At 40.7% G+C, this 21226-nt stretch overlaps 1 protein-coding gene across 3 annotated transcripts in view; it reads right to left on the bottom strand.

The window, feature by feature from the left end:
* The window catches only part of abcc3 (ATP-binding cassette, sub-family C (CFTR/MRP), member 3), a 68553-nt gene extending 47941 nt beyond the window's left edge, over nt 1-20612 (bottom strand). For all 3 annotated transcript variants that reach the window (XM_087845273.1, XM_087845272.1, XM_087845274.1), the window contains exon 1: nt 20300-20612. In XM_087845273.1, coding sequence (XP_087701399.1) covers nt 20300-20335 — 36 coding nt within the window. In that variant the 5' untranslated portion in view covers nt 20336-20612. The remainder of the gene's footprint in view (nt 1-20299) is intronic.
* Nucleotides 20613-21226: the final 614 nt, after the last annotated feature.

The raw sequence follows: 21226 nt of genomic DNA, 5'->3' as shown, positions 1-21226 counted from the left end.
GCGCCAGTGTCCGGCAGCCTCGCCTCTGTCAGTGCGCCCCAGGGTGGCTGTGGCTACAGTGTAGCTGCCATCACCAGTGTGTGAATGTGTGTGTGAATGGATGGATGACTGAATGTAGTGTAAAGTGCTTTGGGGTCCATAGGGACTAAGTAAAGCGCTATATAAATACAGGCCATTTACCATATGCTGTATGATGGGACACTTTCCTGCCTAGATACACTGTCTCTATCCATAAAAAGCCAAAAGAATAATCTTAAAAATAAAAAAACATTTCACTCAGTGGTTAATCAATATAAACCTGAATACAAACTATTCTAAATCATGCAGGCCTATCGCTGTAACTGACAGTCTTTTAGGAAAAATCCAATTCCAACCAACTGGCAAGTTGCTTCCTAGCTCTTACTAGATGAAATTGGTTGTAAGAAGGCATGTGTTGGTGCATTAAAGACCGCCCTGCAAATGCATTGGTTGCCGCACACAGTCCTTTCTACTGAAAAAACATGTTTCAAAAGGTGCAGCTTTTACTTTGAAGGTAAACGAACTCCATTTCAGGTCAGCATCACATTTTTTCCTAGTTTCACAACCGCTCTGTGGTTAGTTAGCAAATGTTTGCAAACAATCATCTTCTATGCAAGCTATAAGTGAGGTAATCTGCTAGCAATCACAAGGAGAATTTCTGTGGAGCAACTCTGTTGTCACTGATATCACCCAGCGACAGACAGCAACCTGTAGTAACCACTTGCAAACTGCAGGGGGAAATACACTTTCTTCCCTAGTGAGTTGAGGTTGCCAAGGAATCCCCAACTAGTCTCGCTCTGGGTCCAAAGAATCCAAAGTTCCAGATTTGCTGAAGATTTATCAAAATGTTAATACTACGAAAAGGAATCTGTTTGGGATTGTTTTGGTTTTGAAATTGCTCGATAAAGCATTTAGATAAAGGACACCTTGCTGCTCCTACAAGGACAAACTGGTAGAGGGAACATGCTGTTAAATGCTCAGTATGCACAACGTGAACTCTGCTCATAAAATAAACTAGCACTGCATGTCTAGCTTACCCTGCAGGTGTGATAGCTGACAGTGTTTTAACAAAGACCAAAGAACACTGGGTGCTAATGGCATTATATTAGCTTCAATAGTTTGGACTGATGTAACCAGTCCAAGCTCTTAACCCTGTATAACACACAAGTTGTCATTTTTAACTTCCCTTTTTATGAAAATAACACAGAGAAGCTAAAGTGTGGCATGCTAATTAGTGAGAAGTGTCAACAGGTGGCTGTTGTCACCTCTGGATACAACTGTGTTAGCGCCCCTTTTCCATTTAAGCTAACCATCTCCTGTCTGGACTAATACATTTATCACACAGGCATGAGAACAGCACCAATCTTCTTCTCTGGTTCTCTGGAACAAACAACTTTTTTTTTCTTTTAAATGATCCATTCAGGTTTCCCTGACACATGGAGGACTACTGCAAGCAGATGTTACTTTTCACTAGGGCTGCACGATTTTGCATAAAATGAGAATCACGATTTTTTGGCTTAGAATTGAGATCACGATTCTCTCACGATTTTCTTTTCCAGTATAAATATTTATTGCGCTTATTAACTGCACATCAACTTCGTAACAGTTGAGACTGAACATAAAAACAATAAATAAACATAAAAACAACAATGTCTCACATTTTGACGTTGCCGCAAAATGTTGTAGTGCTTGAAATTCCGTCTCCACCGTTGCTCGACACTGCGTGTATAGAGCAGGTAGTGCAACAATAGAAAAATAGTTGCGGGACGGCACTGTGTAGCGCAGTGGTTCTTAACCTTGTTGGAGGTACCGAACCCCACCAGTTTCATATGCGCATCCACTGAACCCCTCTTTAGTGAAAAATAAAATGTGATTTTTTTTTTTCCAAATTCAAGACATAGATATGTTTTTACTGGTGATGAGCCGTGCATGTCATGGCGGAGGCTCTGCCGAACCCCTGAGACCAACTCACCGAACCCCTAGGGTTCGATCGAACCCAGGTTAAGAACCACTGGTGTAGCGTTTGTCTAGGGTGTTGATCATTTTCCTAAATCCCTCGTTTTGCAGAGTGTTGATGGAGCCATATCTTTGGTCAGGTGATAAGTAATAGCCTCCGTAATTTCTTTGTACCTGCGGGAGTTCGACGGGTATAGGGAAGCGCTGTATAAGGTTCCCGTTATTGATGTTTGGGTGGTTGACCGGGACAGATTTTCTCCTGTCACTTTCTCGTCATCCCTGACGTGCTCTCCGTTGTTTTTTCCCTGCTAATTTTAGAAGCCAGCTTCTGTATCACGTGGTATAAGGCTCCGCCCTTGTCATTTGTTGAGCAGGAAGAGTGAGCGCTTGTTTTCATGCAGATTACGTCCCGGATCAAAATGCGGTACAATCGTCGTTGTCTTTTTTTTTTGTTTATTTTGTTTGTTTTTTTTAAATCGTTGTCATTTGGAAATGAGATCGCACATAAGTATGAATCGAGATCGCGATTTTCTAACGATTAATCGTGCAGCCCTACTTTTCACCTAAATGAAGTAGTGACTTCTGCATGCTTTGCATTGCAAATGTGCACATGACACAGCAACTAATAGGTCCTCCTCTCCATTTCTCCTTTCTTCAGGTCAACCTGAGCAGCAGGACAACATATTATTTGTGTTCAGATTATAGTATGTAAAACACTGCTGGTCTCACTCAGCATGGAGCACTGCGCTGAAAGGCAAATGGTAAATGAAAAGCAGATATTGCCGCTGCAGGGTGCACACAGTGCACAGTGGAAAAAGCACTGAGTAAATACCAAGTTTAATGACTGACCATTAATTAACATCATCATCACAAATGCATTGAATACACCATAGAGCTCATATTAACATTTATTTTAAACCTTGGTGTTCTATTAAAACTAAAATCTCACTACAAAAGAATGCTGATCCTGAAAGTAAACAAACTGTCGGCTGCTGCCTATCAAAGTTATGGCCCAACTGTTTAGGTACTGTTTTTTGTAACTGTAAAAGCTTAAAATATTACAACTCTGTGTGTGAACTAATATTGATTAAGGAAAAACAAGTTAACAAAATGTGTTTTAGAAGCCTAAGAAACACCAGAGGCTTCTATCAAGAGATTAATGAAAGGGAAGAGACAAGCTACTTTCAACACACTGCAGCTGCTACTAAAGGCAGACTATCTAGACTTCATTCTGTTTCACAGACTTTCAAGGTCGTTGTCTCCGCACTAAAGACCTGAATGCTGAGACTTTAACAAAAGGAGAGATGTAAAGGTTCAGAGAGCAGGAGGATTTCTTTTCACAAGACTGAGATAAAATGTTAGTAGAAGCAGAAGCAGACCGGAGTGTTAAACTGCAAGCCAGATATTTTTCTCCCTTATGAGTCTCATCATGTGGTAATACCGATCACACTGAGCGATAAGAGCCAGGAAAGATTCAATAGCGGCATTTGACTTAAACATCCTGGTACATCGGCTTCATGGTAATCAAATCAATCTGATTTATACAGAAGCTGCTCTCTGACTCATCAGGAAACGTGTTATCTTTGACTAAAACCACAAAGAAGAAAATTGTGTCACTCTGCATGTCAATCACGCTCGTTAATCAGAACTCATTAGCTGATGAGAATATCCTGCATAATTCTATTTTCTTAATCTTAGAATTACTAAATCTGATTTAGTGATCAGTTTGACCCAAAACAAGTGGATGAGACCATAAACCAGGGGTCTCTGGCTTAAATGAGCTGTGGGCCACTGCTGGCACTGTCATCTCATTTCAGGGCGCTTTGCTGTTCAAGTAGTACAAAAAAATAAACAAAGAAAACACACAAATATTTCAGAAAATTTAGTGTTTTGTTTGTTTTTTAAATTTCAAATATTGTCTAAGAAGACAAAACTGCAAATCCATCCATCCATTCGCTTCCACTTATCCTTTTCAGGGTCGCGGGGGGCGCTGGAGCCTATCCCAGCTGTCATAGGGCGAGAGGCAGGGTACACCCTGGACAGGTCGCCAGTCTGTCACAGGGCCAACACACAGGGACATACAATCATTTGCACTCACATTCACTCGCACATTCACACCTAGTGACAATTTGGATTATCCAATTAACCTATCCCCACAAGCTGCATGTCTTTGGACGGTGGGAGGAAGCCGGAGTACCCGGAGGGAACCCACGCAGACACGGGGAGAACATGCAAACTCCACACAGAAAGACCCCGGCCTGATGTTGGAATTGAACTCAGGACCTTCTTGCTGTGCGGCAACAGTGCTAACCACCGTGCCACCGTGCTGCCCAAAAATAACTGCAAACTGCAAATGCAAACACAATTTCCCCCTCACTCTTAACTTGGAGCTGGGCGATAGGACGATAACGATATGTATTGCGAAATAACTTTTTCTCGATAGAAAAATTAAACTATTGCGATAGACCTCACCGCTCTTGTCCTCTTAAAAAAAAAAAGAAAAGAAAGAACAGCCAATCCAAATTAAGTAGTGCAGAGCCGAACCAATCACAGCCGCAGCGTCACGTCACGTGACTTGTTACGTACAGCACAAGTGCCAAGCCGCACATGTGTATTTGTTTAGGAAGCAGCCAGCCGCCGTGCCGCCCGGTAATGGAGGAAATGAGTGTGCCGACTAGAGAAAAATCAACCGAGAGCGTGACCGAAGGTTACCGAAGAGAAAACATATGATGGTTCCAATGCCGGAGAGATTGTCGAGCGGAAGAGCCACAGAAGTTACGTAGTGTGAAGGTATTTCGGCTATTTCAAGTCAAACAGAGTAGCGCGCACTGTAAATTGTGCCGAAAGCAAGTCTGGAAATACAATAAACCGGTGCATGCTCAATCTCTGACTGAAAGCGCTAATTCGTCATTCGGCTTTTGTCAGACTAAAGTAACTGTTAAAACTGTTTGAAAAGCTAAGCTATACAACAAGGAGAGATTGAGAGTTTCCTTTTAGTTCTCAGTTTATTTGATATTGACAAAAGTTAGTCAATTTTGTCTGTTCTTCTGTAAAACAAACTAAGATTTATTTTTAGAATTAATATTTTGCTTCTAAGTGGAATTGACAATTTAGTCTGTTTTTTTTGTTCTGTTTTGAAACTTAAACGCTTTAGCGGCTGCCTTTTGTGTAGTTTGCAATATTTGCCTTTATTTATCTGAAAAAGTCTCATGTTTCTTAAGTACATCTACCCTGTTGAACTTATTATGGGAAATAAATATTTAAATCAAAACAAGCTGCTGATTATTTCACATTTTACTTGTGAGCAATGGCACATTTAAATCTTACAAATATAGTTATTTGGCTTATATCGTGATATATATCGTTATCGCCTGAAATGAAAAAAACATATCGTGATATGAAAAAATCTCATATCGCCCGGCTCTACTCTTAACTAACTGAAGCCTTTCATTGAACTACCAAATAAACAAATTGGTCGTCTCTTTCTGGCCACACATGTGGCAGCACTTCTGCTGTAAATTTGTTCGTATTTACCAAAGTAAAAATGCAGACTTAAGTGTACACATTAGTTTCTGACTGACAGTGAAAACTGTTTTCTCTACAAAGAACTCTCTAACTGAACTAACACAGCCAATCCCTCCACATGTCTGTGCTCCCCACATGCTTGTTGCCTCCATATTAAATATTTTGTTGCTTTTTAAAGAACTTACTTTAACATTACACTCAACAACAAACAAATCCTTCCTAAAAAAAAAAAAAAGAAAAGTAACTTCAAGGGCCAAATTGCATTTTATTTCTTCAGGTCAATGTATGAGCCTCAAGTAGGGGTGACGTGGCCACAAGTTTGGCCGCTGCCATAAACTGATCAACAACATCAGAAGACACTGCAACAAGTAACAAGATCCTGGTGGCCATTAAAGGAATGCAGGTTTAAGTCACTTCACGCTGGCTTCCTTTCTAACACTAGTATAGAACAGACTGAATAAGACAGTATTCATGCCATATTAACATGAACAAATAAACAAAGTAAAAATACTAAACCACAATGATAAACATTCTAATTAAAAGGTCTTTTAACAAAAAGTTTAGCCCCCTCCCGTCTTTTTTCCTTGAACTTTTGATGTTGTAAAATCAAAACACGCTGTGAATCCAAATAAATCATTTGCAGAATATCAGATGAAGCTTTATATTTGAAATTATGGAGCAATATAAAAGATCACTTTCAAATACAACGAGCGATGCAGCTTACAGTAGTACAAAATCTCTACTGTACATGCTGGCAGTTTGACTTTTAATACAACCAGTGAGTCAGAGCTGCTCTTTGGCTCGCTGAGACTCGTCTAATTTGTTTAGACTTGCTGCAACGTGTGCTTTTAAGATGACTCAGTATGGTGACAGTCATTCTAATGCATACCCCCATCGGCCCCCCAACCTTTCAGTGATTTAATGAGACAAACACATGTCAGCAACCTCAAAACTGAAAATCTCAGGACGGTGACTTAAATATCCGAGTCACAAAATCACTGAAGTGAAGCTTTTCGATACATTTCACATCACTAAATGATTAAGGCCTTTGCTAAAAAAAAAAATACTTGACTGTCGCCATGTCAAAATCAATTTGATAAAGTTTACTGTCAAAACTTGAGGCGATTTATAAACGGTTTATATTGCAACTGATTTGCGACTAAAATGAAAAATGAAGAGATTTCAAATGAACATCACCTGAAGTGACACTGAAAATAGCCACTGTTGGTAAATTATAGATTGACAGTAAATTAAACTGTCAGCTGTAAACTGATAACAGAAGTGGGAAAAGCACACACGTGTGCCTCTTCTAGCAGAATCAGACACTTGCATTAAAAAACATTCAGCTAAAAGTTGAAACTACCGATTCAACTTCTTCACTCAAGTTAAACTGAAAAGCTTATTTTTGCCAAACTGATTAAACCTCATGTCATAATCGAAATAGTATCAATACAAGGAATAACAATTTTATGCATAATTGTACATCTAATCCACTTAGTTTGACCAGAGAAAATCCGCTCTGTTTGCTTCTGACTACACTGTAGGAGGGTGAGTGGTGACTGTGCACCACTACCACCAATCTGAAGGTGTGAAAAATGAGTGGTGGTGCAGCATGGGGTCACAATAATGATTTCTATTGTGAGAAGCAGCTTTTCTGCACAGGTTGTGATCAGCTGATCGGCGCTGCTGCTCTTTGTGGATTTAATCATTAGAATTTAACAAGATACAAGCAGATGTTACACAAGCCATCATGTCGAATTTCCCATCCTGAGACAGTATAAAGCTACTGTGTGTTCAGTCAGTGAATCGACATCATCAGCGCTGTGGAATCATGAACACAACCTATGGATAGTTCTGGCTCTTACCAAACTACTTTAATCCCCGAGTTATATATCATACACACGTTACATACTACATTCTGACTTTGTGATCATTAACACAAACTCTAATTTTGTAATAAAGCTTTTATTGTTGATTAGCAAACTTAAGCTCATTCTCATGATGTCTAATATTACAGGATCTTAAACTTACAATAGATAAAACCAACTTCAAGGTAACTTTTCACCAAAAGTGAGTTAACTGCCATTACTTTACTAAAGTGAAATACATACTTCCGTTACAATTTAATTTTCTGTAACCATTTACGATCTAATAGTTTTTTGTTTTCTTTTAATTAACGCACCGTTTGCTCATTCAGGTGTCCAGAGATTTAATATCAAAGGTTTGTAGGACCTTTGATCAACTGAAGATAAACTCAAGCAAATAGCAAAATGAATATGGGGGAAAAAAAAGAAAGAAAAAGCAGGACACAGACCACCATCTCTAGGTTTGGAGTCTAGCATCCCACCTGCCTTTTTGCATACTTAAAAACATAAGAACATCTATAAATATTATTTAGGTAAAGTATTTGTTCTTTTAAATCATCCACTGAAACTGTTAACAGTCAAAACTATTAACTAAAGCTAAATGAGCTATCAGTTCACCATTTAATAATGACGATGGTGATTATAAAGTGCTATCACTGAGCTGTTAGGTCAGTTTATTCAATAAAACACTGTTCTAAGAGTGGAATGCTGAACAGCTTAAGAAGTAATGGAGCAGAGCCACAGGTGGTGTCTAATTTGCTCCTCGCATACAAGGTCTTAAATAATCAGGCCCCATCTTATCTTAATGACCTTGTAGTACCATATCACCCTATTAGAGCACTTCGCTCTCGCTCTACAGGCCTACTTGTTGTTCCTAGAGTATTTAAAAGTAGAATGGGAGGCAGAGCCTTCAGTTTTCAGGCCCCTCTTCTGTGGAACCAGCTTCCAGTTTGGATTCAGGAGACAGACACAATCTCTACTTTTAAGATTAGGCTTCAAACTTTCCTTTTTGCTAAAGCATATAGTTAGGGCTGGACCAGGTGACCCTGAATCCTCCCTTAGTTATGCTGCAATAGACGTAGGCTGCCGGGGGATTCCCATGATGCATTGAGTTTTTCCTTTCCAGTCACCTTTCTCGCTCACTATGTATTAACAGACCTCTCTGTATTGAATCATATCTGTTATTAATCTCTGTCTCTCTTCCACAGCATGTCTTTTATCCTGTCTTCCTTCTCTCACCCCAACCGGTCGCAGCAGATGGCCCCGCCCCTCCCTGAGCCTGGTTCTGCCGGAGGTTTCTTCCTGTTAAAAGGGAGTTTTTCCTTCCCACTGTCGCCAAAGTGCTGTTCATAGGGGGTCATATGATTGTTGGGTTTTTCTCTGTATCTATGAAGCACCTTGAGGCGACTTTTGTTGTGATTTGGCGCTATATAAATAACATTGAATTGAATTGAATTAATTTTTTTAATTCATCCTTTTTAATCCTGGTGCTTACAGTACATGTTATGCTAGTAGCAAATAACTGAATATGCCTACCTTCTAACTCCACATTCCCAGATGTTTTTCCATTTTCCCCATGTGTATTTTTTAACCAATGACATCATTTGAACACATTTATGAAAATGGTGAATCTCATGTACTATATACATGCAGTGTTTTGGTTTATGGTTTAGTGTTCATTTGATTTTCAGAAGCATAAAATTATCAACAAGCCTGATCAGGTAACTTACAGTGATACACAGAATACAATTATCTACGGCAAAAAAAGGATCAAGCCTCTGGCACACTAGTCTTCTAAGTACCTGTAGCGACATGCCCAAAGCAATGCAATCATATGATTTGTTTTAGCACAATCTAACTTTCTTACGCAACCACATGCGTTTAAGATCCAGCCTTCAATTTTACAATGAATTTTAATCCTTAGACTGCTTTTTATCAGCAGAGCGGTGCATGCTCATCTCCTTATGGAAATCTTAGACATCTGTACCTGTAAAACTGTCGTTTGCATAGCTTAGCACAAAGACTGGACTTAGCCTGGCTTATTTCAGTTTAGTTTTCATACTGTATGAGTATGAAAGAATTAGTTACCAAATGGTAACCAGTGAGTTTTAAATGCATTCGGCCCATTTTGATGTGGTGGTAATTCTGATCAAGCACTCTGCATGTTTTCCTGTGGTTATGAAACTGCACTTCAGATGTGTATGAACAGTTTGGTACACTTTGCCTTGGAGAGACAAAATTGCACTCTGTATAGCAAATGCATTAGGCCTGTTTTACTAACCTCATTTTGTTGCTAATGACTGTAAATATAATGTTGTGGCTCTAGTTTCATACTTTAATTACATGTGGTTTAATACAATACACCAGAGTACTGAAAGCCATAGCAAGGGAATTACTCAGTACTGAGACACTGCAACTGTTGTGCAGGGGAATTGTATTAACTTGTACCAGCTTCTATTATAGTGTCTGTCTTAATAAATGAATTACCATCAACCAACACAGTTTCGTCAGGCTTATGCTTTCTAGTGTATCTAGAGGTTTGAGAAAATCATCAGGCTCTCCATCTGTTCTCTGTTACACTGAAAAGCTGTCCAGCGGTATGAATGGGAGGCTGACGACAGTAAAGACTGCAGGGGCACAGGAACTGCTGCTGGCTGTGTTTGCTTACACCGACGCATGGAAAACATTAGCATTTTACCCATGGATCTTTGGTCTTTATAGTGGGCATTGCTGAAATAACTTAAATGCAGACTACAGTATAGATTTTCATATTTGGAGCAGATAAAAGATGATACTTTACAGATCTGTTGCGTAACTTGGGGGGCAAAAGGCCTTAAAGAAGATACAGCAAACCGTAGAGATAAATCGGACCAGCTGGCTGAGAGAAAACTGAAAACATGAAAAAGTCTGAACTGCAGAAAGAATGCTGTTACACTTTAAACCCACAACGTTATGGGTTCACGCAGAGAACCACATTTATTAAAACATGGTGTAACCTCCCTTACTCTTTCAGAGCTGTTAATCAAGACATGTCACAACAGTCTCGATTACCAGCTTTTGCTGACTTAGCAGTCTCTCGGTTCAGGAAGTAGACACTGCATCGGGGGATTTTTTCCTAGGGCATCATTACTTCTCCATGCCAGAGTGGACAGATATAAACTGACATTAAAATACCGGAACTCATAATACACATGTAACTACATTTTTTTTCCTACAACAAAAAAGCAGAATTTATTTTATTTTATTTATTTATTTATTTTTAGAAAGAGGGGCAATACATATTAATGAACATTTTAACAAATGTAAATATGCCAGATTATAGCCTTGGGCTAATTTCCATCTGCAGACCCTCTGGCAGGTTGGTGTTAAACACAAGTTAGTAAAAACATACAGAGACACTATTTACAGGTCATGTGACAAGGACAAAAACAGTCATCACATTATACTAGAACAAACAATGACAAGGAGTGGACACAGAGGACAGTATAGATAACAATAACGGAAACACATCAATTATATTGCACAAACCCCAGTATCGTACATGCCCTGACTGTCGTGATATTGCGTTCACCCATTGCACTAACAGTTGTTTCCCTTTTTGTAATACACTAACTCTTTTTCCCGTCCAATATAAAGCATGATCATTAAACATGATCACATGTTTGTGTGTCCCTCAGCCGCCCTTTTAAGTGACTCTTAAAGATGGGTAGACTTGTACTTTCCCTCACTGACAGTGGAAGACTATTCCAGAAGCTCACTCCCTGATATGACAGAGCATCTGTGAAAAGGTGGTCCGCCTGAATGTCAATTCACAATCACCTCTAACAGCGGCTCGAGTCAGTCGAGACCTGGCAACACTGCTAGACTTTTAAGGAATTTTAAAAAAAAATCAGACTTCAAATAGCAACAAGCAACTTCCACTCCATTGGGCACCACTGTCACAAAGTTTAGATCAATTTCTATTGTACAGCAACTACTTGAGGAGGGATGATTAGTTTGGAGCAAATCGACTAAGGATAACATATTTCCTCAGACTAATCCAAAAGTAAAAAAGGCACAAATGTGCTGTCACATAGACTTTGGCAATATAGCTAGGAGGCCCTCATGTGTTACCACAGGGCTACGTCCATCCAACCATCCAACCTCTACTGCTTGTCTGGGTCCATGTCACTGGGACAGCAGTCGAAACAGATGCCCAGACCTCTCTCCTTGGTCATCTCCACCAGCCCTTCCAGGTAAAGATGTTCCCAAGCTTGCCGAGAGATGCCATTTCTCCACTGTGTCTGCCCCGTCTCCCAATTGCGACATGCCTAAAACACCTCAACAAGGAGGAGTAGTAGCTCCACTCTCAGCCTCTCCTGAATGACCGAGTGCTTCACGCTATCTTTAAAGGAGAGGCCACCCACCCTTTAAAGAGTGGGCGATCTCATACAATAAACCAACAGATTCACTTTCACCCTCACCACAATCTGTCAATCTCCCAGTCCACTGTGGCTGAGATACTTAAACTCTTTCGTCCTGAGGCTTCCTAGCCTTGAGCAGGCACACCAACGTCAACAACAAGCTATGAGGTAAAACAGAAGTCTTTCTTTTGTCTGTGCAACTGGTGGCAGACAGATCTGCACAGCAAACCTGAAGGGATTGCAGGCTGATCTAAAGATTGCAGTTATAAGGTGATTAAATATTAATAGGATGTCATTTTAAACTGTTGGTTACTACTGTTAAGATTGTCAGCTGCTATATAGCTATAAAAGGCTGCCAAATGAGATGGAGGATAGAAAGCATAAAGGCCAATACTTTACTTTTATGGATAATGAAGAATAAATAATGTAAAAATGAAACAAGAACAAATGTGTACAGTAAGTTTGTCTTGTCAAGAAACACTGAACGCACTAAGCACATCTGCAGACTCATCACCTCATCAGTACTCTCACTTCCCTGCAGCGTGTGACAAGGGTTTAAAATCTCAAAAACCGCTACGCATTCGACGTGTACAGTTTAATACCAACTTTCCCACCAAATGCTTTTCCAATACAGGAACTTCCTCTTTTTCGATTTCAATTCAGCTTCAGCCACGTCGTATCCAACCTCTGCCTAAGAACAGCATGTGAGACAAACTATTCCAGCCTTACACAACAGCTTACACTACACTTTAAAGTCTTTGAGAAGACGACGCTCAGCTCCTGCACGGCTGATCTTCCCCACGGCACTCAACTGTAATCCAAGCTGCTGCTGACAGTTTGAATTGTTGGTATATAAGGCTGCTGATAAATAGGCTTTGGATCAGTCTGATAATGTGTGCGCTGCATACCATGCATTCTGTCTGACTGTGCTACGCCCTCCTGTATGAGTATGGGTTACAATAAGTGGGCATTTCTTCATTCTGGCCGAATACACATCAGGGTGACATTAGTGTAATAACCTTTACATGCACATTTAAACCTGCCCAACCTCAGCTTTGATGCATACTTTAATAAAACTGACAGAGGTTTTAATAAAGTGCTGTGAGGCAGAAAAGTTCTTCACACTTAATCAGTTATTGTTGCCACTGCTGAAAATGTTCTGGCATTTTCTTTTATTTAAATATACTTTGAACTCGGGGAAACTGCAGAGTTTCTCACACACACACACTGTACCTGGGCGCTGCAAGAACACTCACACTTGAAAACATCCAGTCGCTGATAACCACCTAGCTCCAGTCCTTTTGGCCGTCTGGTCAGGTCATTGTTGTTGATCGTGGCTCAAGAGTTGGCAGTTCCTCTTGTAATTGGAAGGTTGCCGGTTTGAGCCCCGGCTTGGACAGTCTCGGTCGTTGTGTCCTTGGGCAAGACACTTCACCCGTTGCCTACTGGTGGTGGTCAGAGGGCCCGGTGGCGCCAGTGTCCGGCAGCCTCGCCTCTGTCAGTGCGCCCCAGGGTGGCTGTGGCTACAATGTAGCTTGCCATCACCAATGCGTGTGTGAATGACTGGATATGTAAAGCACTTTGGGGTCCTTAGGGACTAGTAAAGTGCTATATAAATACAGGCCATTTACCATTGTTGTGGTGGTCCCTGAAATTAATTCAGCTGCTTCTCTGGAAATTCACCATCCACCACCGTGCTACCGTATCCTTTAGCACAGCAGTCTCCAACCTTTTTTGTGCCACGGACCGGTTTATGCCCGACAATATTTTCATGGACCGGCCTTTAAGGTGTCGCGGATAAATACAACAAAATAAAACTAGTACCCGTACCGAAAAAAAAGAAAATTTATTCATAACACACGTGAAAAGACCCAGGAAAACCGAGTAAACAATAAAAACGATAACAAAATAACGCTGAAAACCGATAAAAACCCCGAAAACTATACATTTCACACCTGAACCTCAACTCTCGCGGCCCGGCACCAAACGACTCACGGACTGGTACCAGTTCGGGGCCTGGGGGTTGGGGACCGCTGCTTTAGCAGATCATCTGCCACCATCTAACCCTACCCTTAGCATCCTCCTCCATCACACTATCCCTCCTCGTGTCCTCCTTTGCTATATCCATGAATCTTTCTGTCCTCTTCCACCTTTCCAGTCTAGCAGCTCCCTCATCTCAGCCTCGCCTTTCAAAGTTTGTCCCCAGTCTGCTCAACCTGAGCCGTCCCTCTGATGTCCTCATTTACAATCCTGCCCCTCATGGTCACTCCCAACGCTGGCTTTTAACAAATAACTTAATCATGAAGATGGCATACTTAGCTTAAATGGCTTAATGGACATTTTCTAATCAATGTGATCAATTCCAATTATCTTTCAAGTAATCAGTTCAAAAGCTTTTTTCTTATTAGCAGCCAATACAGTAAATACTGGAATGCATCTATTTTACTTTAAACAGAAACATACAGTTATTATCTATATTTCTTTTTTATGTGTACCCAAAAAGCATTTTCCACATTCAAACTTCAAACACTGTTGAGAAAAGTTCAGGAACATTCTGCAGTCCTCCTTTCTCTATTCTAGTACAAATAAGGAGACAGTCTGTGTCAGAGCTTCCAGAAATACTCCATTTGGTTTAAGTGTTTAGGCCGGGGTTGAGCATGAAGAGGCAGCACACAACTAGACAGAACTCGACAGTTAGCAGCTGTATTCTCACAATGATACACAACACAGACTTTGTACAAGGGTACAAGGGAGGTTATCAAAATAGTACGTAACACACAGTGTTGGGGAGTAACGGAATACATGTACCGCCGTTACGTATTTAAAATACAAAATATGAGTAACTGTATTCCGTTACAGTTACCGTTTAAAAAGGTGGTATTTAGAATACAGTTACTTTGTTGAAATAAATGGATTACACGGCGGTACTTCCCTGTTTCATATTGTGGCGGGTCAGGACTGTTTGGGTTTTGTTTGACAGCTACGTTCTGTTCAAGCGGCAGCGTTACGGTTGCCATGGTTACATGGTGACGCTCTCTCTCTGCGTGTTTCCTGGGTGAGAGAGGCCTTTGTTGTTGTTGTGCTAAGCTAATAGGCAGAATGCTACAGGTATAGCTCTAAAGAATGTAGCATCATGGGCAGTGTAGTCCGTGCTGCAGGGAGAATGGACTGCCATACACGTTATGTCTCTGTGAGCGAGGGAGGGAGAAAAAGGAAAAGTACGAGCTGTCATCGAGCAAAAACGGGAGCTGGAAGCATGTAAATATAATAATAACCACTGCAGCCAAGAAGAGTGCCTGACGAGCCCAGTTGTAAGTAAGCTATTAAGACTCGACTGTACACCGTGTTCGTGTTTTCCTCCAAAAACAATAAGTTCTGTTGGAGCAGCCTTTCAACGCCTCTCTCTGTCTCTCACTAGCAAACTTGACCCAGACAACAAAGTAAAGCTAGTTTTCGGCTAAGAGCCCGACACAGAACCCACCGTATTAGCCAGAGGTCCCTTTACTACGGTTCGGAGCCGCGGACCTTCAGTAACAGTAATAAATCACAGCAATAGTACATTCACGTAGTTGTAAACAGCATGATAATATATTAAGTAATCCAAAGTATTCAGAATACGTTACTCTCATTGAGTAACGTAACGGAATACGTTACAGAATACATTTTGGGGCATGTATTCTGTATTCTGTACTGGAATACATTTTAAAAGTAACCTTCCCAACACTGTTAACACATTATATTCATCAAAGTGTTTAGAATTTCCTGTAAATACATCTATATAAAACATTTCTCCCTTTATAAAAAAAAGACGTGATTTTCATTTTTTATTTCGCATGACACTGTTCACAGCAAGTCGATGATGAAGGTGGTAGCAAACTGCTGAGTCCAGTGCTGAGACTGAACTTTCAACATCAACTTTGAAACCAACAGGGAAGTCTTTAAAAAGCTCAGAAGAACTAAAATTTGCAATCTAATGAGAACTTGATCCATAAAGGAAGATTATGTGGGGAAGCCCCCAAAAAGCAGCTGTCAGATAGTTTTATGGAGACAGTTCTGGCAGATGGTGCGCAGGGCTGGCATGTGCAAAACGATTTGCATGTCTTTTGAGCCTTTTTGTACTGCTCGGTCACTGCAAAGCCAAACCAATAAGACTGGAACCACCTATGTCACATGACAGTGTTTCAAACATTGGCTCAACATTGGTATTAGCTGATATCTGTATTGGTTGACATCGGCTTTCCTGGTCGATATCAAATCATTGGTATTTCACAGTCTGCAAACGCTCCAATAACTATTTAATTGTTTTAGTCAACAATAATTTTCTGGGCCTTTTTTAAAATGCATTTTTCTTTACACTTTGAAACTGTTAAAACTTTCGTGAAAAACTGTAAAAGATATTTTGATGATTATTTAATATTATACACTAAACGACTCATTTAGAAACCCATATGGCATTATCAAAAAGTGGGATTGTGGCCCTTTTATTAAACACAACCTTTTTTTGTCTTTATAAATATTCAGAAACCAGAGTCACAAAATTAAAACTCACCACAGAACACAGAGCACATTTTCTCTAATGTGGCTTCACGCTGATTTACCACAGAGGTAGCAGCATTACAGACAGCCTACCCAGTGTCACACTGACACAAATGTTAAATACGGGGGCAGCTTGTCTATAGACTCTTATATGCTTCATGATAGAAGTAAACAGGTCAGAACCAAACATCAAAGCCAGCTGTTTTACCATCCAAATCTTGTCAGTGTGAGGTTTCAAAGCAAAAGATTCCCCTGCATAGTACTTCAAAACCCCCTTTTATAAATGCTGAGTACACGCTCATTCACACAAAGGCTAATTCATAAATCACCCGACAAGGAAATGAGCAGTGCAAACGCTGATTTTACTACAGCCATGTTTGAGCAATCATTTAAAGGGGAAATGTGCACACTACACCTTTTGCAAACAGTGAGGGAACAAATAAAGCCCTCTCCCATGTGCTAAGGGGCATACAGTCAGGAAAGTAAAGGGACAACTAGTGACCATGGACGACAATGACGTTCGATGACTTGGAGCGACGACAGGCAAAATAACCTTTAGTAATAACTGGTGAACTATTACCAACTTTAAAGTGAATGATTGAAATGACCGTCGGTGGAATGGAAGGATGCCACATGGTGACAAATTATAAGGCTGCCTACAGGAGCACATCTACAAGCGAATCGCTTTATATGTGAACGGCAGCTTTAGTAGTTAACCTGACTTGCACTGTGCAAGGGGATTACAGCTGCCATCGGTCTGTTTAAAGCGGACAGCAGCAAATAGGATAGGCAAATAGGCCTCAAGAGCAAGCCGGCACTTAATGTAAGATCCAACCAGATGCAGGTCAGCGGCACAGTTTGGTTCATATTCTGGTTTCTTTTGTGATAAAACCTTCCAAAACTTCAAAAGATCCCACAGAAAAATTGAAATAAAGCCAAATAATCGGTGTCTTTGTACATTCAGGTGCTAAATAAGAGCTTCCTATCAACAACTGATTAAAAAAAAAGAGAAAATATTTTACAACTGAAGACACTTATTGACTAATTCTGTACAATCACCAACTGTCATGGTCCTGGGTCATTTTGACCGAGTGTTCTCAGTTTTCCTGTGGTTTTGTATTTTGTTCCTTGTTGTTCCGTGTTGCGTCGTCCCTCTAGGTTGTGTGCATTTCCCGTGTCTTCCCAGCGCCTCAGCTTTAGTTTCTCCCAGTATAGTTTTGTATGTCTTCTTATGTTCCTGTTAATAAAGACCTGCCTTTGAGTTCACCCCCGTGTGTCTAGAGCCGTGCATTTGGGTCCTCTCTTGCCTTCACACAGCCGCCGCATGACGCTAACTAGTTCAGTCTCAGTGAACTACACCAAACTCAGATTTAAAGCTTTAACACAAATAAAGGCGAACTTTTCTTTTTGTAAGGTCGCTTAACTTTGAATATTTTGCAGCATCCAGGTGCTAAACACTGAGAATGGCCGTTTCAAGCCAAAATTTGATATTTGATATTCACTTGGAGCTCATTGTGTGAGATTCAAAAATTCTGGATTTTATTCTTTTTAAAATTAGTTTTCATTATCTTTGGTCTGTGGTCATCTTTGGCTTTCTCTAGCTTCCTTTGTGTGTATATCGCACCTAGTGTAACTACACTTGACTTGATTCACCAGTCCAGCAGCTGCTGGTTCACAAGCTTCTTCGCTTTGTGCTGTTTAGCAGTTGCTGGCACACATCCATACTAAACAGCCAGACAACCCCGCCAAAAGCGAACAAACAAAAAGAATCATTTTTATCTGAATGGGTCAGATCGATGTTTATATGCGCAACTGTTGGTCATCAATACACAATTTGTGGCTAAACCATGAAATTAAAGCCTTAAGAAGCTATTCGTTTAATGCTTTACAATATGGCTGCAAAATATTAAAATTAAAACAGCACATTGTAAATGGTCTTTCAACCACAGGAAGCCAGGCAGGCCATAACTATGAAGTACATGTGGACAAAAAGCATCCAGGCAAATCTAGTGTTAGCGACTGAGCGTGGCTGTCGGTCACCTTGCAATGTGGTCATTTTGGAATCTGCATTCTGCAGTGAGGTGACCATTGTAACCTCCATGAGAGCAGCATATACACTTTCTACTCTCTTACCGTCACCCACCCTGGGAAATACTCATTTGCCGCAATGTCACTTCTTTAAAACAGACTTCCCCAAACAGAGACAGTCATAGTAGTCAAAGCTAAATGATGACACTCTGTAGGCGGTGTTTGCAATCTCACAGAGGTGGGAAGTAACAAAGTACAAATACTAATAATCAGATTTTCAAAACAAGACTCAATACTTTTGGTTTAATTTGAGGGGAGTTTTTTTGTCATGTCACTGCAGGCCTTCAAACATTAAACCGATTTAAGCCTGAACCGTAACACATGAAAGGCAATCATGTTCATGTGTTGATCACCAATAAAAAACTGTGTGCCATAGTCAGAGGTTAAAGTGTATTAAGTGTAGTATTTTTTTGGCACAACACTGGAACAAACTATGCGCGGAAATACTCTTTTGTACAGGATAAACAGGTTAGTTTGCTGTACTGTGATGGATCAGTGCGGGACTGGTGCGCAGCAGCGGTGGTTCCATGATCAGAGTTAGGTTACATCAAGTGTAGCAGAGGAGAATCTGAAGTTAAGCTGATGATGCTGAGAATTATTGGGTATAAAGACATTATAAACAGTGTACAGTCAGTGTAGACGATGGAAATCAACCAGGACAGCTCATGAAACATCTGCTTAATTCAGGTGTGTAAACCCACAGCTGATCACAGCCTGTACACTAAGAAAATCTACCGGAGCTCTCAATAGAAATTATTGAGAGTTGTGATTCTTTTCCTCACACTGAGCCACTACAACAGATTTATTGGGTTCTCCACCTGCTGAAACTGCTTTAACCTCTTCTCTACGCATTTTCCTGTTAAGAGGCAAAGTCCCCCCTTCAATGTAGGCAACATAAAATAACGCCACTTTTTTATAACATTTCCTTCTTTTTCTCTGTTCGTGTTACACTTACTGATTCAAGCTGAGTATATTTATTAGAATTAAAATTCAGGCAACTTTTTTTTCAGGCAACTATTAATATAACACAAGGTTCAATTAGCTTTGTGTACAAATAGTTGGAAAAAATATTCTTTAAGGAGCTACTTTTATTTTCTTATTTTGTGTACATTTCAGAACTTGTACTTTTTCACTTTTACTTGAGTAAAGAAGATGAATCATTATTTCTACTTTTACTAGAGTATTTTTTTTAACAGTACCTGTACTTCTACTTAAGTACAGAAAGTCTGTACTTCTGCCCCATCCGCATTCTCAACATTAAAGCGGGGAAAATGAAACTGAACCGTGTTTACATTAGGAGCTGCTATCATGTTTTATGGTATTAAACCTGCAAGTATAAGACAAACGAGCATGACCTCAGTTTCCTCAGTGTCGCATCATCAACAGCACAAGGGGAAAAAACAGAGTCACCAAAATATTCCCAGTGGGAAAATGATTGCTGATGCTTAACTGTGAGTTTATCCCTCCTTTATTCCCAGTGAGGCTAATGTAGCAAGCTATTTAGCAGCTCTTGCCCATTCGATCATCTTGCTACTGTTTATGGACTGTTAGAGAAGTTTAAAGACCCCGACATGTCTAAGGAGTGCCGCAAGAGCCATTAAACAGAAGTTGACAGGTACTTATCCAATGAGGTGTTCTTTTGCACTAGTGACCGACTTCTCTAAACCGAAAACACGCAGTTCGCCGTGTCATTAACTGTGAGCTTATTAACCCGGTAAATGCTATTAGGTGGGAAAAAGCTTATTTATAGACAGCTGCGACGGAAAGAAAACAAGAGCAGCCGGTGACATAACACTGTTCAAAACCACCTGGTAGTGAACGAACTATACACCGGGGTAGGGGAGTATTCTGCAGTATACCCCGCTGTTCGTGACAAACCACCGAGCGCAGAAGGGGAAGGGAACTCACCCAGAAGGGAAGCTTTGGTCCGCACAACCGCTCCATCTCGGTCACAACGGGAGGCGGGGAACCACCGGAGAGCTCTGCGTGCACGTTCTACAGGTCGAGCTCTTTGTAGCCAAACGACCTGCTTTCCTGTTCCTTCTCGTAACTGGACGCCCTCTAACCGTCACATGCCACACATACGAGAGCACTGTAGCGGAGTTGGTTCGGGTGTCTGTACCGCGCTCCCCTCTCTCTCCACAGCGTGGACCGACTCGCGCAGTTACTGCTCTGGTACTTCCGCACTGCCACGAGAGAAGTCATCCAGAGTCAGCTCAAGAAGTAGTTCGCTGGAGGTTTTAGTGACAGTAAAAGGTTGGACATATTGCGGAGCTCCACCCCCTTTTGCTGCTCTCTGTCTCACTTTTACCGTGCACGGTCAACATGACTCGACAGTATTGAATAATGCTTAGCTTCCGAGTCAGATCATTAGGGTTTACATGCGATAACAGTTTGTAGTTATGGTTTTAAAAAAAAGGCTTTGACTTAGATTTTTTTGTGGCCAGGATAAGAGGGCTTGGGTTGCTCACATTATCTTCACTGAGATCATATTGTGAAGTGCTCCAGACTGGTCCCGCATTCATTCTGCAGCATGACAACCACTAGAAAACATGCAGCAAGAGTCATAAAAATCGTATCCCGCAACAGATGGTATGGCCCACACAGAGCTCTGATGTCAACATCAGGCTATTAGATGAAGAGAGTGAAGACAACCTAAATCCACACAAAGCAAGCTCTTCGAGATGTTTATAAAAATATTTAAGTCCTTTTAGTGCACTGTATGTGAAATTGATGAATGGTAAATAAACACTTGTTTTTAAAAGCAGCCTCAAGTAATGGTGTATTTCAGAAAACGGATGTGTGCTGGAGGGCACAGCTCTGTGACGGTGATGC

The sequence above is a fragment of the Neolamprologus brichardi genome, chromosome 8, assembly GCF_056152115.1.
Source record: "Neolamprologus brichardi isolate AB-2024 chromosome 8, ASM5615211v1, whole genome shotgun sequence".
Classification (NCBI taxonomy): Eukaryota; Metazoa; Chordata; class Actinopteri; order Cichliformes; family Cichlidae; genus Neolamprologus; species Neolamprologus brichardi.
The sequence above is the reverse complement of the archived record's forward strand: the minus strand, read 5'-3'. Positions and strand labels throughout refer to the sequence as shown.